Here is a 14916-nt window from a genome sequence, read left to right as displayed (position 1 = left end):
GGTTGAATAAATCTGAGAGACTCAACATTTCTACTGGAAACAATCCCCTAGAGCTGAGAGTATGCTATGAAAAAGTAATTTGTGAGAACAACGAAGATATTCATTTGTGACCATAAAACAAGATAAAGATATACATACATAGAGAAATAAAATAAGACATTCAGTTGACCAGGTATGCGAATGATAAAATTGAGGAATACATTACAGGCATGGTTTTAAATTTCGGCCAAAATTCTAAATTTCAGATTTTGTCCGGGACTGAAACCAAAATTTATACCGAAATTTTAAGATTTACCCCGAAATTTCAAACCTTGATTCCAGGTAATACAGTAAGTTGAGGATTTGAAAATGTAGTCAAAGATTGACAATTTGACAGGGTTCAATTGTTAAAGAAAGAAAAACCATGGAGCTCCATATGTATCTATGTTTCGGACCTCCATCAAAATCACCAAGAAAGGAGCAAACATATCAATCAGTAACATGATGTCTACTTGAACATTCTCCATGCAACATACTTTGTGAACTGAGTTTCGACAGGAAGGTAAATGAAAGAAAACAGAACTGCTAAAGATCATTATACGCAAGGTATTGTAAGTCGCATCAGTGAGAAGTAAAGAAAAAAAACACATCATGTAAGCATGAAAACGCAGAGCCTGATTTGACAGTGATAGCACACTCATTATTATCCTTGATATAAAGTGCACCACATACTACAGAAAAAGTAAAGCGCAGAAACAGAGAGTTTACAAGCATCGGCATATGAACCTTTAAGTCATAAAATAACAAAAAGTTATCTTTCAAAAAAATAATAATAATAACAATAAGGTGTAACTAAATAAATAGAATGACTTGCCTGTCCATTAAATATTTTCCCTTGAACCTCCAGAGCTGCCTTCTTAAACTTTTCAATTCCCTAGAGGCAGGTCAATGGTATGTCAAGTTTCATTAATTCAAAAATAGAAGCACACAAAGATAAGAAACAGTGGTGCTTGTTCCAGAGAAAATCCAAGTAATTCACACTAGGCAAGTATTCAGGCCCCAGTTTCCCTGACTGTCATGGGTTCTAATGCCCTCTTAATAACTAACCTCCCATCAAAAATTTCATTCAAAGAACTCTACCACCAATAGTAGAAGGATTACAAAACTCATTTTTTATGCAATATGTACAGGATGACTCCTCCCCGCACCCCAATCTAGCACAGGGAGGAGGCATGGAATTGACACAAATGACATTTAATGATACATTGACAGAATGCATTTAAAACATGTGGCATTGCTACGGCTGGTTAGAAACACATATCAAGTGTGACTTCTCTAGCAGGTGGGAATGCCACACAAGTACGTAGAATACTGTGATGAACTGCATTGCTTTCTTTTATAGAAGTCACAAAAGTTAATGAGTGCAAATTTTCATCTATATGGGTAAAACAAAAATATAAAGACAACCTTGATGTGGATCCCAATATTGGAAAGGTGAGAGGCCTGAGATGTATGTCACAAGGTGAATCATAAGAAACACACTTGGGCTGTGGTTGCACAAAATCCTGGAAGGCGTCGGAATTTTGTTTGAATTTGGGATGCCATCCATCGTTTGATTGCCAATATAGCATTGAACTCCCCGAGACTCCCTAGGATGTCTCCTAGCTAATTATTGCATGTCTGTTGAGGTGGAATTCGTGTCCCCTCATTATGACTTTCAAAGCCAAAATCCACCAAAATTTTGGAATTTTGCTTGAAATTTTTTGGGAATGGTGCTTTTCTCTCTCTTCTCTCTCTCTATATTGGTAATGACTCCCCCTACTTATTCCCTTACTCTCCGAGTCTATGCTGCGCAACCGAAAACTACTTACCACTATTCTTCGAGGTAATTCCAACCAAATCCCCAAATCAAATGCTTGTATCCTCCCTGTTGACTTCTTATTCCACTACTCTCCAAGTGTATGTTGGTTGCGCATCCAAACAAACCCTTGAGACATAGGGTAATGCTTATGAGGTGTATGCCTCATCCAGCAGGGCACTTGAGAGTCAAAAGCCCCGAGAAGAGGTATAAGGCTCTTGATCAGAACCCGTAAAGAGTAAATTAATAGAAAAATATTTTCTCTGTTTTTTTTCCTTTTTTGCACTATAAAACGCTAATATATCGAGGGTTAAGTGGGGTAGAACAAAGGGAAAGGCTGGTTTGAGGATAAGAACAAAAGAATAGCGGATATTTTAGGAGCTTGCATAATTCACTGTTTAGTCTGGCTATTAACATCGGAATAGAAATCAGGTATAACCCTTATTTCCCACTTATTCCCGAAAATAGGCGTGAATGCAACTCCAGGTCAGAGCTCCCCATTTTCGGTGGTGAGAGGGAGCCAGGTTTTCACGTGATCCCTATTTCCGCTTTCGTATCTGCAAAAAAAAACAGCCCCAACCAATGAAGCACGGATACGGGTACGAGGTGCGGGTACGACACGATACGGGTATGTGGATACATGATTTTTAAAAAAAATAGGATATGGGTACGTTGGGGGTACGCTGAATATAATATATTTTTATATTTTATTATATATTTATAAAAATAAAAAAATTAAATATTTTGTTAAATAATTCAAATAATTTAATTGGAGAACAATCAAATAACAATAACATCATCAAAATCTAATATAACTTCACCAAAATCTAATATTACTTCTTAGTTGTTAGGTTTTTAATTGCGGGATATATATATATATATATATATATATATATATATATATATATATATATATAATAGATATTTTGATTCAACCCCCCTTTTGTTAATTGGGACAGCCCCTCTACTGTAAATTTGTAATTTTCAATTTAATTTGAACCGGGTGCGCACCGGATACGTACACAAATCCGGGTGCGTACCCGGTACGCACCCAAAGAGTACCCAAGAGCACCCGCACCCGATACGCACCCGACACGGGTACGTGGGCCTCCGGAGAGTACCCGTGCTTCTTAGGCCCCAACTAGTTTGGGACAAAGGCTTAGTTGAGTTGAGTTTGAGAACTCTCTCCAGTTTCCCCTTTCTAGAGCTCATGTTGCGTCCAAGCTTTTCATGATTCTCCTAAGCACCCCAATGAAATCAAAAGCTGTAACCTGCAATGAATCTCTCTCACCGAGGAGGAGCTACTAGATGCACTTTTCTTTGCAAATAACCAAATCAAGTGAAACTAGAGCAGAAAACCATTTTTTGACATTTCTTTTCTTTTCATGACATGAAGGTTTAAGCCTTTCCACCCCCCAGCCTTTCCAAAAACTAACTTCAAGATACAGCAGATTAAGTAAAAGGGAAGTGTTTCCAAACTGAAAATGTAGGTGATTGTATCAAAGCAATTTGTCCTATGATAAAAATATATGCAGTCAATGCCATCATGAAACCTTGCTAGTTGTTTAAATTTCGCAACACCTTCCACATTTGCAGCAAAGAACTAAATTGATCATGTATCTAAATGAATTTCTCAATAAATTTATGTTACTATCAGAAAAAATCTAAAAGAGAAGTCATAATAATTCACCCATAATGCATCTTTAACATTATAAAATTTTCTTGAACAGAAATCAACCACATAAGAAATAGTTCCCTTTCTATTGTTGAAGATTAGATTAAAAAAAACACAAAGAAACATGCACTTTAAGATCTTCAAAACTACCTTAATTAACGTCTTCCCAAAACTAATTTCTTCCTCTGCAATAATGTTTTTGATATTCATTTCGCCTTGCTTCAATTCTGGAAAGATATCTCCCATCACTTTCACAACAATACTTACAAGCCTGGAAATCAACATCACCATTAGAGAAAAATCCCATTACAAATTAACAGCCGCAATAATATGCATTAAACTTAAATGTTTATAATAAACAGCGATGTATTGTCCTGTATAAACATGGGCAAGAGCTATCAGTTAACAGAGTTGCTTGAAATGTGAAGCCGGAATCATAGGAAAGCAACCAAGATATCCAATACTCGTCGATTTCTGGGTATAAAAGCACATTCGTCACTCTTACCCACTGAAGAAACCTTCTTGAGCCTTAAGGACCTCCCTTCCATAACGAACAGCTCGTCTGAGAATGCGTCTGAGAACATATTCTCGACCCTCGTTGCCTGCATGCCAAATAGAACTTGTCATAAGCTCAGGCCGCAAAGAAGTTTCAATGAAATAATTGAGCTAGATAAAATTGGCAACCATTTAAAAAAGCACCAGAATTAGGGACGCCTTCAATATGTAGTTTCTTCCTGTCATTGCAACTGTCCCATTGAACAGTTAATTTAGCTAAATGGAGCAGTATTGTGCTCCCCGTGATCAATTTCATGGAAGGCCAGATCAAAGGTCACAATGACAAAAGATAAAGTTCACAATAAAATGAGATCAAGTTCAAGAAACTTCCTGCGAACTTGCTAAAAAGCACGGTAGAGTTTTATGGTAAAGATTGTTGAATAACATGTTGTAGGGTAGTTTAGTCATTACCTATAGTATAGAGGGTATTGTAGTCTTTGTACTCACTTGCCCTCTTTAGGCCTATATATACATCATATTCATGAGGAGCTCCCAAGTGGAGACTCTCCAACCTTCACTCCTCTTCTTCTTCCTCTCTATCTCTAACCCTATCTTATTTCTAACATGGTACCAGAACCAATGGGCTGATCCTTCAAGAAGGAAAGAAGAAGAGTATCTCCCTCCATGTCATCATCCCTTTCTCTCGTATCTCGTTTTCCTCTCTTTATCTCTCTATAGTTTCTCCCTCAAATCTCAAATCCCTGAAATATCTCTCTCGTAGTGTCTCTCTTTCCTTGTCTTTAGAACCCTTTTTTTTTTCTTGTAGAAAATCTCTCTCGCGCTCGTGTCCTTCCCTTCTCCTCCTCCTCCCACTGCCCCTCTTCCCTTTCCCCTAACCCCTCCATTCCCTGCTACAGTAACCCACTACAGTAACTGCTACAGTAACCCGCTATAGCACCGCTACAGTAAATCGCTACAATAACCCGCTACAATACCCAACTAAAAAAAAAAAAAAAAACCATTTCTATACCTTAGAAATCTCACTCTTTCTCTTTCATTTTGTTAAACCCATTTCGTTTTTAACCCATTTTCCCTCTATCGTATATCTCAAAACAAAAGAAAAATCATGTTTGTATTTCTTCTGTAAACCCATTTTGGGTTTTCCTCCACTCCAAAGTTCTCTTTATTTTCTCTTCTCTATAGCTTTTTTGGCCTATGGCCTTTGTCTTTCTCATCTCATCTTCAAGGTGCACCCCAAGTGTTTGATGAAATGTCGCAAAGGGGTTTTGTGCCTTGAAAGTGTTCTTTTTGTTTCAAGTTGAGGCCAAAGGCCTTCAACTTGAGGGGGAGAGTTGTCTTGTATTGTTTCTTGTTGTTCTCTTGTGCTTGTCTTTTTGTCGTCTTCTTATCATCTCTTTCTTTCTATTACCTTCTATGTCTTTTATGTAGTTCTTCAAGGCGCGCACCAAGTATTTGATAAAATATCTAAGAGAGGTGTGGTGCCTTGTTTGTCATCTTTCCTTTTTCTTCATCTCTACGGCGCACACCAAGGGTTTGATCAAATGTCCGAAAGAGGTGTAGTGCCTTGTTTGTCTTCTTAGGAGTGTTGTCCACTTTGTTGTCTTTGCTTGAGGAGGAGTGTTGTTAGTGTTGTCTGTCTTCTTGAGGGAGTATTGTCTTGTTTTCATGTCTTGTATTTCATGTCTCTTCGTGTTGTCCGGCTTTATGCCTTATCTTCACCGGGCGATGATTTCCCCGTCGTTGGTCGGTTATCTTCTTCCCTGTCTTCTTCTTATCTCGAGGAAACTACTTCTCCGTCGACCTCTCATTAGGCGATGTTCATGCCATCGACCTTCTTTCCAGACGATGGTTTCCCTATCGTTGTTCGGTTATCTTCTTCCTTTTATCTTGTTATCTTGAGGCGGCGGTTTCCCCATCGACCTTCTTTCTAGATGATGGTTTCCCCATCGTTGGTTGGTTATCTTCTCCCTCCTTTTCTGGGCGATGGCTTCCATATCCATCGTTGGTCGGCTCTCTCACAGGCGACGATCTTTTCCCGTCGACCTATCTTTTCCGAACAATGGTTTCCCCATCGTTTGTCGGCTCTTTTCAAGCGACGATGTTCATGCCGTCGACCTTGTCTCCAGGTGATGGTGTCCCCATCGTTGGTTGGTTATCTTCCTCTTCTTATCTTCAGACGACGATTTTCATGCTGTCGACCTTGTCTCCAGACGATGGTTTCCTCATCGTTGTTTGGTTGTCTTCTCTATCTCTTCTTCTCTCCAAGCGACGGTTTCCCCGTCGACCTTGTCTTCGATGGTTTCCCCATCAGTAATTATCTTCTTCTCTTGGCATTGACTACTTAGCTGATGTTCTCGCTTGTGGTGCTTCGTCATTGTTTGTGTGCGCACCTTTGGTGTGACCCCTTTTTGCTCAATGGATCATTGTTATTCCCTTACCGAGGTGCCTCAGTTCGATCCTTCGTGGTTCCAGACTTATTGTCGAGTTCTCATTCAGGGGGAGACCCGGTTGCGATCGCTCTCGCCGTAGTGCTACTTCAGGAGGAGTTGTTACTTTTTGGTGGCCGCTAATCTCAACGATCGTACTCTCATGGTGGTCGTTATCTCTTGTTATGCTTTCCTTATGTATTCACCATACCAGCTTGAGGAGTGTTATACCAAGCTGGATGTGTGTATGAGCTTATTGTATTTTTTGTTATTTTTAGTTGTTTTTGTAATCTCCTTTGTACCAAGCTGGAGCTCCCTAGTATATACACTCCAGCTTGAGGGGGAGTGTTGAATAACATGTTGTAGGGTAGTTTAGTCATTACCTCTAGTATAGAGGGTATTGTAGTCTTTGTACTCACTTGCCCTCTTTAGGCCTATATATACATCATATTCATGAGGAGCTCCCAAGTGGAGACTCTCCAACCTTCACTCCTCTTCTTCTTCCGCTCTTTCTATAACCCCATCTTATTTCCAATATAAGACTCTCTCAGATGAAGCAGTATGGTTCTCTAGTTTTGTGTCCAGAAGATGAGCTTTCATTGGCAGGAGAAGATCTTCATGAATGATCTTCAAACCAAACGGAGTATATCTTGAGTAGGAATGTAGGATGCATCATTTGCAGAATTCGTAGGGAAGTTTGCAAAAGTTGCAATATGTAAACCATGACATTGTCCCAAATTGCAAAATTCAATGGTTGTAATAACCGACCCTACCATAAAGGTGTTGATTATTTTAGGATGCCTAATGGTGGCCTTGGATCATGTGATCAATGGTTAGATCTTGAGAATCTCATTTATCAAAGATCAAGGGCCCTTATTAATTCTAGAATTTGCTAAGTTTTATACTAAAATCTTTCTAGAGAATATTTTCTTTGAAAACGTTTTCCCAAACACCTTAATGGGTGTTCGAATTTCCATGAAGGAAAGGTGGACCCCACATACGATTTTTTAGAACTGTTATTTTAAAAGTAAGGCAACTTTTATTTGAATTCCATAAAGGAGGGAATATGATGATAGCAAGATCTTAATTGAATCTTCATTAATTTAGGAAGACAATAAATCAATTCTAATTAGGAAGGGAATAAGGGAAACAAAATTTGAAAGTTGGGAGAGAGGGAATATCTCATAGAATCATGGAGATTTGGGCAAATCTTCATCTATTTGACCTTCCTTCTTATCTTTTAGTAACCTAAGATTTGCACTCATCCATTTAAGAAAAAAAAGTCAATTCTAAGAATCAAATTCTTAGAGGGAAACTTAAAAGGCAACCCTCCATGATTAGTACAATCCAAAGCTAATAATTAGCATAATCAAAGAAAGCCAAATTATTCTCATACCTAGGGAATACAATTTATAAATATACATTGTTGCCTCAAGAAAACAAAAGAAGAAAGATTACAACTATGTTAAGCAAAAGTATAGAAACTAGAGTAGAACGATAAGGGAATGATTGAGAAATTAGGGGGGGGGAGTCTAAAGTTAGTAAGACTTGTGGGCCCAACTTACATAACATTCACTTAAAACAATTAATCATTCGAATAAAATCTCAACTAGACAAGCTAAACTAGATTAAAAGTGATGACCAAGCTGTATCGTCCCCGTATTTGATCGCTCCCATCCCCTACGCTCCTAAATGTCTTCGTGCACAAATGCACTCTCATTAACGTTCTCTAGTTCTGGGGACAAAAATAGGGTCAGTGGGATAATAGAAACTAAACCAGTATAAGAGTTCAATTTAAAACAACAGATCAAAGTTGTATACCTTTAATTACGGGGATAACTCAATTGTTTCTCATCACCCTTCCCCATTTCCTTTTTTTGGATAATTTATGTAGTTCAATACGCATTCCAAATTATTTCAGGTAAATGAGAAACTATGGTTAAATTAATAATTTTCCAATGGAAAAGCAGATATAATGCCAAACATGCGATATAAGAACTGAATTTCATAAAATAAATTTAGAAACAATAAAATTTTATAATACTTCACCCTCCTTGTTGTAGAAATTGAAAACCCATACAAGCAGAGTTAGCTATCACCTGCCTTATTTATGCTGCTGCCCCGTGGTTGGGCAGTAAGATACAAAAAATATACTAATGCTGACCAGTTTTCGGGGCATGGAATAAATCTCTAGATATCACTTCTGTCCCAAACTAGATGATAAGATAACATAACCAGCCGACCTAATTGTTGTCCTGGTTTGAGATGGATCAAAATACATATGTATATATACAGATTGGTCAAATCAACGGTCGACACCCATTCATTTAACATCCATTTGAATAAGATTGTGACCATCAATAGATGACACAATTTATCAAAGGAAGCTTATAATTAATTAACATAGGGTCATCAACTGTTGATAAAATTTCATCCAGAAATCCCATTTATTTAACATGGTGGCCATCAACTGATGATCAGCCGCCACAGGTGAAATGCAAACAAAAATAATAAGAAAAGAGCACTTACTTGAGATTAACCTAGGGCTTGAAAGTATTAGATCCCTCTCTTTTTTTCTACTGTTCTTTCCACTTGGGGTGGGTATATGAATGTGAGAGGAGCAGGGGAAAAAGTTTTGGACGTCCAATTTTTTTTTTTTGATGGGAGGGAAGAGTCACCATTTTATGATTTCCTTGAAACTTGCCCCACAAGTCTTACTAACTTTAGACTCCCCCCCTAATTTCTCGATCATTCCCTTATCTTTCTACTCTACTTTCTATACTCTTGCTTAACATAGTTGTAATCTTTCTTCGTTTGTTTTCTCGAGGCAACAATGTATATTTATAAATTGTATTGCTTAGATATGAGAATAATTTGGCTTTCTTTGATTATGCTAATTATTAGCTTTGGATTGTACTAATCATGGAGGGTTGCATTTTATATTTCCCTCCAAGAATTTGATTCTTAAAATTGAGTTATCTTTCTTAAATGGATGAGTGCAAATCTTAGATTACTAAAAGATAAGAAGGAAGGTCAAATAGATGAAGATTTGCCCAAATCTCCATGATTCTATGGGATATTCCCTCTCTCCCAACTTTCAAATTTTGTTTCCCTTATTCCCTTCCTAATTAGAATTGATTTATTGTCTTCCTAAATTAATGAAGATTCAATTAAGATCTTGCTATCATCATATTCCCTCCTTTATGGAATTCAAATAAAAGGTGCCTTACTTTTAAAATAACAGTTCTAGAAAATCATATGTGGGGTCCACCTTTCCTTCATGGAAATTCGAACACCCATTAAGGTGTTTGGAAAAAAGTTTTCAAAGAAAATATTCTCTAGAAAGATTTTAGTATAAAACTTAGCAAATTCTAGAATTAATAAGGGCCCTTGATCTTTGATAAATGAGATTCTCAAGATCTAACCATTGATCACATGATCCAAGGCCACCATTAGGCATCCTAAAATAATCAACCCCTTTATGGTAGAGTCGGTTATTACAATCTACCTCCCTTAAATGTAGTTCGTCCCCGAAATTCCTATGCCCATAACCTATGTATCATAGTAACTATCATTCATAAAAATATAATGACGTATACCCACCTCTCAGTTACTGCCGCTGTCGTAGTCGTCGTCCTCGTATACATCAAGTATATTACTGAAAACTGATAACCTGCGACGCTTGCTGGTAACTTCTTCTTCTGAATACAGAGGCGTCTGATCGCCGATCGAGTCAGAGATGATATGCTAATGATCTCTTGTTCTTTAGGAGTAGGTTCCTCCTCAGGATCTTCTTCTGGATCCTCCTCTTCTGGCTCCTCTTCTTCTGGCCCTTCCTCCACTGGTTTTTGTTCTTCTGGTTCTTTCTCGGAGTCAGAGGAAATTTCAATAGCTTCTAAATCATAAGTAGCAATCATTTCTCTCATTGCCATTTCCTCTAACTCGTGATCTCTCCGCCTATCCCGTAGCCTTGGCTTCAACATACACTTCCTGGTAGTTCGCTTTGTACGTGCCATCCTGAAATTTCAAAAATTTTATGACAAGACTGTCAGAGGTCGCAACATATTATCTCTAAAATATCACCATTTGTAGGGAAAAATCTTCATAATTCAAAATATTTTTGCTGATGAAAATCTCAATGTATTTCATTCTCATCATCTTCAAATTTCATAGCATACTCATATACGATCATCAAAAAAATTACCTCTAAGTTCCTTAGCTCCATAGATCGTACGCTCTTACTGATCCCAAAATTCTTACGTACCAGGCATTGCCGCGTAAACTCTACTAACCTTCTATTCTAGGTAGACATTCTACTCTTTTGATCCCTTTTCCCATAATCCAGACTTTTAACGGAAATTCTAAACTAAACATAGCTTTAGATTGTAACAAGGATGATAATTCAAGAAAATATATAAGTAAATTGCTGACCTTCTGTCGCCCCTTCCTGTACCTCAATGTCATTGTTGACTTGGGCGAAGAAATGCTTCTCAGTTCCCGGGAGTGCGTTCTTATCTTGGGCCAGAGGGCGGTACCGATTTCCTCTTCCCTGATTTTGTTAAGTTGATTGCACTGGTTGATGTTGTGGCGGAGGTGGGCGGCGCTGAATATAAGTTGGTGCCTCAGGGCAATCCCTCCTCCTGTGATTAGGGTCCCTGCAGTTAAAACATACTGCCATGGTTCTCCAGCACTGCCCAGCGTGGATCTTTCCACAATGGGGGCACAAGGTCTTTGATGGTGGACCACCATCTGTTCTCGGCTTCTTGAGTAGAGGTTGTTGACTTCTGCTAGCAATCGACTGAGATCTAGCTACTTGCACAGATTTTTCGCAGTCTTCTGTCACCTCTGCCTTCTCACATGCCTCGGCCAAAGTGATCCAAGATTAATAATACTCGCCCTGATGGAAGGGCGAAGGCCGTTGACAAATTTTCGGACTCTATCAGTTTCAGTGGCTGCGTAGCCGGGTGCAAAGCATGAAAGTTCTCTAAATTTGGCTCCATACTGAGCCACGGACAAAACTCCCTGTTTTAGATCTGCGAATTGTCCCGCCAACTGATCCTTGATGCGCGTAGGAAAGAACTGCTCATTGAAACAGGATTTGAACTGTTCCCAAGTCCCAAACATGACCGCGGGATAGTTCTGGACTACATTCCTCCACCATACACCCGCCTCTCCCTTCAGTAGGAAGGAGGCAAGACGTATCCTTTGCACGTCGGTGCACTCCATTACAGTAAAGATTCCTTCTATTTTCGTAAGCCAATGGTCTGCAGCTAAGGGATCGCCTGTCCCATTGAACTCAGATGGTTGGTAATCTCGGAACTGACGGTGCACCTGTGAGGCATTGTCACAGTGTCTCGGCTCCCGATGAGTCCCAAGGCTGGCTGCAGTAGCCTGAAGAGCGGCTTGATTAGCCTCTTGATTTGTCCTGAGGATTTCAGCAGTGCAGACCGTCTTGATTCTGAGCTTGAGTTGGGCCCTGAGTATTGTTGTTAGGTGCAGGAGCTTGATTAGCGTTGCCAGCCCTGTCAGTTCTCTTCCTTCTTGGATACATCTATAAATATAAAAACAACTTGGAATGAGAAGAAAATTATGGGTTAGAATTTAATCTCTTTTAGTAGAGAAATAAAGAGATTAAATTCTAACTCATAGTTTTCTTCTCATTCCAAGTTGTTTTTATATTTATAGATGTATCCAAGAAGGAAGAGAACTGGAATCAAGACGGTCTACACTGCTGAAATCCTTAGGACAAATCAAGAGGCTAATCAAGCCGCTCTTCAGGCTATTGCAGCCAGCCTTGGGACTCGTCAGGAGCCGAGACGCCGTGACAATGCCTCACAGGTGCACCGTCAGTTCCAAGATTACCAACCATCCGAGTTCAATGGGACAGGCGATCCCTTAGCTGCAGACCATTGGCTTACGAAAATAGAAGGAATCTTTACTGTAATGGAGTGCACCGACGTGCAAAGGATACGTCTTGCCTCCTTCCTACTGAATGGAGAGGTGGGTGGGTGTATGGTGGAGGAATGTAGTCCAGAACTATCTCGCAGTCATGTCTGGGACTTGGCAACAGTTCAAATCCCGTTTCAATGAGCAGTTCTTTCCTACGCGCATCAAGGATCAGTTGGCGGGACAATTCGCAGATCTAAAACAGGGAGTTTTGTCCATGGCTCAGTATGGAGCCAAATTTAGAGAACTTTCACGCTTTGCACCCGGCTACGCAGCCACTGAAACTGATAGAGTCCGAAAATTTATCAACGGCCTTCGCCCTTCCATCAGGACGAGTATTATTAATCTTGGATCACGGACTTTGGCCAAGGCATGTGAGAAGGCAGAGGTGGCAGAAGACTGCGAAAAATCTGTGCAAGTAGCTAGATCTCAGTCGATTGCTAGCAGAAGTCAACAACCTCCACCCAAGAAGCCGAGAACAGATGGTGATCCACCATCAAAGACCTTGTGCCCCCGCTGTGAAAAGATCCACGCTGGGCAGTGCTGGAGAACCATGGCAGTATGTTTTAACTGCGGAGACCCTAATCACAGGAGGAGGGATTGCCCTAAGGCACCAACTTATATTCAGCGCCGCCCACCTCCGCCACAACATCAACCAGTGCAATCAACTTAGCAAAACCGGGAAAGAGGAAATCAGTACCGCCCTCTGGCCCAAGATAAGAACGCACCGCCGGGAACTGAGAAGCGTTTCTTCGCCCTAGTCAACAATGACATTGAGGTACAGGATGGGGCGACAGAAGGTCAGAAATTTACTTATATATTTTCTTGAATTATCGTCCTTGTTACAATCTAAAGCTATGTTTAGTTTAGAATTTCCGTTAAAAGTCTGGATTATGGGAAAATGGATCAAAAGAGTAGAATGTCTACCTCGAATAGAAGGTTAGTAAAGTTTATGCGGCAGTGCCTGGCACGTCAGAATTTTGGGATCAGTAAGAGCGTACGATCTATGGAGCTAAGGAACTTAGAGGTAATTTTATCAATATCGGAAGGGAGGGTTAAAACTTTTGTGCCTAAGATCACCTAAAAAGGGAAATATCGAGGATAACTTGAGGGAGTTGGAAGTTTAGATGGATGTCACAAGGAATCGATTTTAATCATAATTAGAACTCGCAAAGTAAAAAGGGATGATCGTAAATCTGTCATGTATTGGGACGATAATTATTAGGATACCAGGAAGTGCCATCAGATTATAAAGAAAACTTTGATTACTAAATTCTATGTGACATACCATAAAAAAAAAATTTGATGATTGATTTCTACGTGGCTATAAGATTTTGATGATCGTATATGAGTATGCTATGAAATTTGAAGATGATGAGAATGAAATACATCGAGATTTTCATCAGCAAAAATATTTTGAATTATGAAGATTTTTCCCTACAAATGGTGATATTTTAGAGATAATATGTTGCGACTTCTGACAGTCTTGTCATAAAATTTTTGAAATTTCAGGATGGCACGTACAAAGCTAACTACCAGGAAGTGCATGTTGAAGCCAAGGCTACGGGATAGGCGGAGAGATCACGAGTTAGAGGAAATGGCAATGAGAGAAATGATTGCTACTAATGATTTAGAACCTATTGAAATTTCCTCTGACTCCGAAGAAGAACCAGAAGAACAAAAACCAGTGGAGGAAGGGCCAGAAGAAGAGGAGCCAGAAGAGGAGGATCCAGAAGAAGATCCTGAGGAGGAACCTACTTCTAACGAACAAGAGATCATTAGCATATCATCTCTGACTCGATCGGCGATCAGACGCCTCTATATTCAGAAGAAGAAGTTACCAGCAAGCGTCGCAGGTTATCAGTTTTCGGTAATGTACTTGATGTATACGAGGACGACAATTACGACAGTGGCAGTAACTGAGAGGTAGGTATACGTCATTATATTTTTATGAATGATAGTTACTATGATACATAGGTTATGGGCATAGGAATTTCGGGGACGAACTTCATTTAAGGGGGGTAGATTGTAATAACCGACCCTACCATAAAGGGGTTGATTATTTTAGGATGCCTAATGGTGGCATTGGATCATGTGATCAATGGTTAGATCTTGAGAATCTCATTTATCAAAGATCAAGGGCCCTTATTAATTCGAGAATTTGCTAAGTTTTATACTAAAATCTTTCTAGAGAATATTTTCTTTGAAAACGTTTTCCCAAACACCTTAATGGGTGTTCGAATTTCCATGAAGGAAAGGTGGACCCCACATATGATTTTCTAGAACTGTTATTTTAAAAGTAAGGCACCTTTTATTTGAATTCCATAAAGGAGGGAATATGATGATAGCAAGATCTTAATTGAATCTTCATTAATTTAGAAAGACAATAAACCAATTCTAATTAGGAAGGGAATAAGGGAAACAAAATTTGAAAATTAGGAGAGAGGGAATATCCCATAGAATCATGGAGATTTGGGCAAATCTTCATCTATTTGACCTTCCTTCTTATCTTTTAG

General features: G+C 39.2%; 1 protein-coding gene across 1 annotated transcript in view; it reads right to left on the bottom strand.

Moving 5' to 3' along the window:
* LOC143856350 (alanine--tRNA ligase-like) overlaps positions 1-14916 on the bottom strand; it is a 37509-nt gene that overhangs the window by 11825 nt on the left and 10768 nt on the right. The window contains exons 7-9 of the mRNA XM_077366548.1: positions 4018-4114; positions 3663-3783; positions 854-913 (exon numbers count right to left, since the gene is read on the bottom strand). Of these exons, the coding sequence (XP_077222663.1) occupies positions 854-913; positions 3663-3783; positions 4018-4114 (278 nt within the window). The remainder of the gene's footprint in view (positions 1-853; positions 914-3662; positions 3784-4017; positions 4115-14916) is intronic.

Source organism: Tasmannia lanceolata, unplaced genomic scaffold, assembly GCF_043159265.1.
Source record: "Tasmannia lanceolata isolate RefF3 unplaced genomic scaffold, GAP_Taslan_0.1 ptg000023l, whole genome shotgun sequence".
Taxonomy (NCBI): Eukaryota; Viridiplantae; Streptophyta; class Magnoliopsida; order Canellales; family Winteraceae; genus Tasmannia; species Tasmannia lanceolata.
The sequence above is the reverse complement of the archived record's forward strand: the minus strand, read 5'-3'. Positions and strand labels throughout refer to the sequence as shown.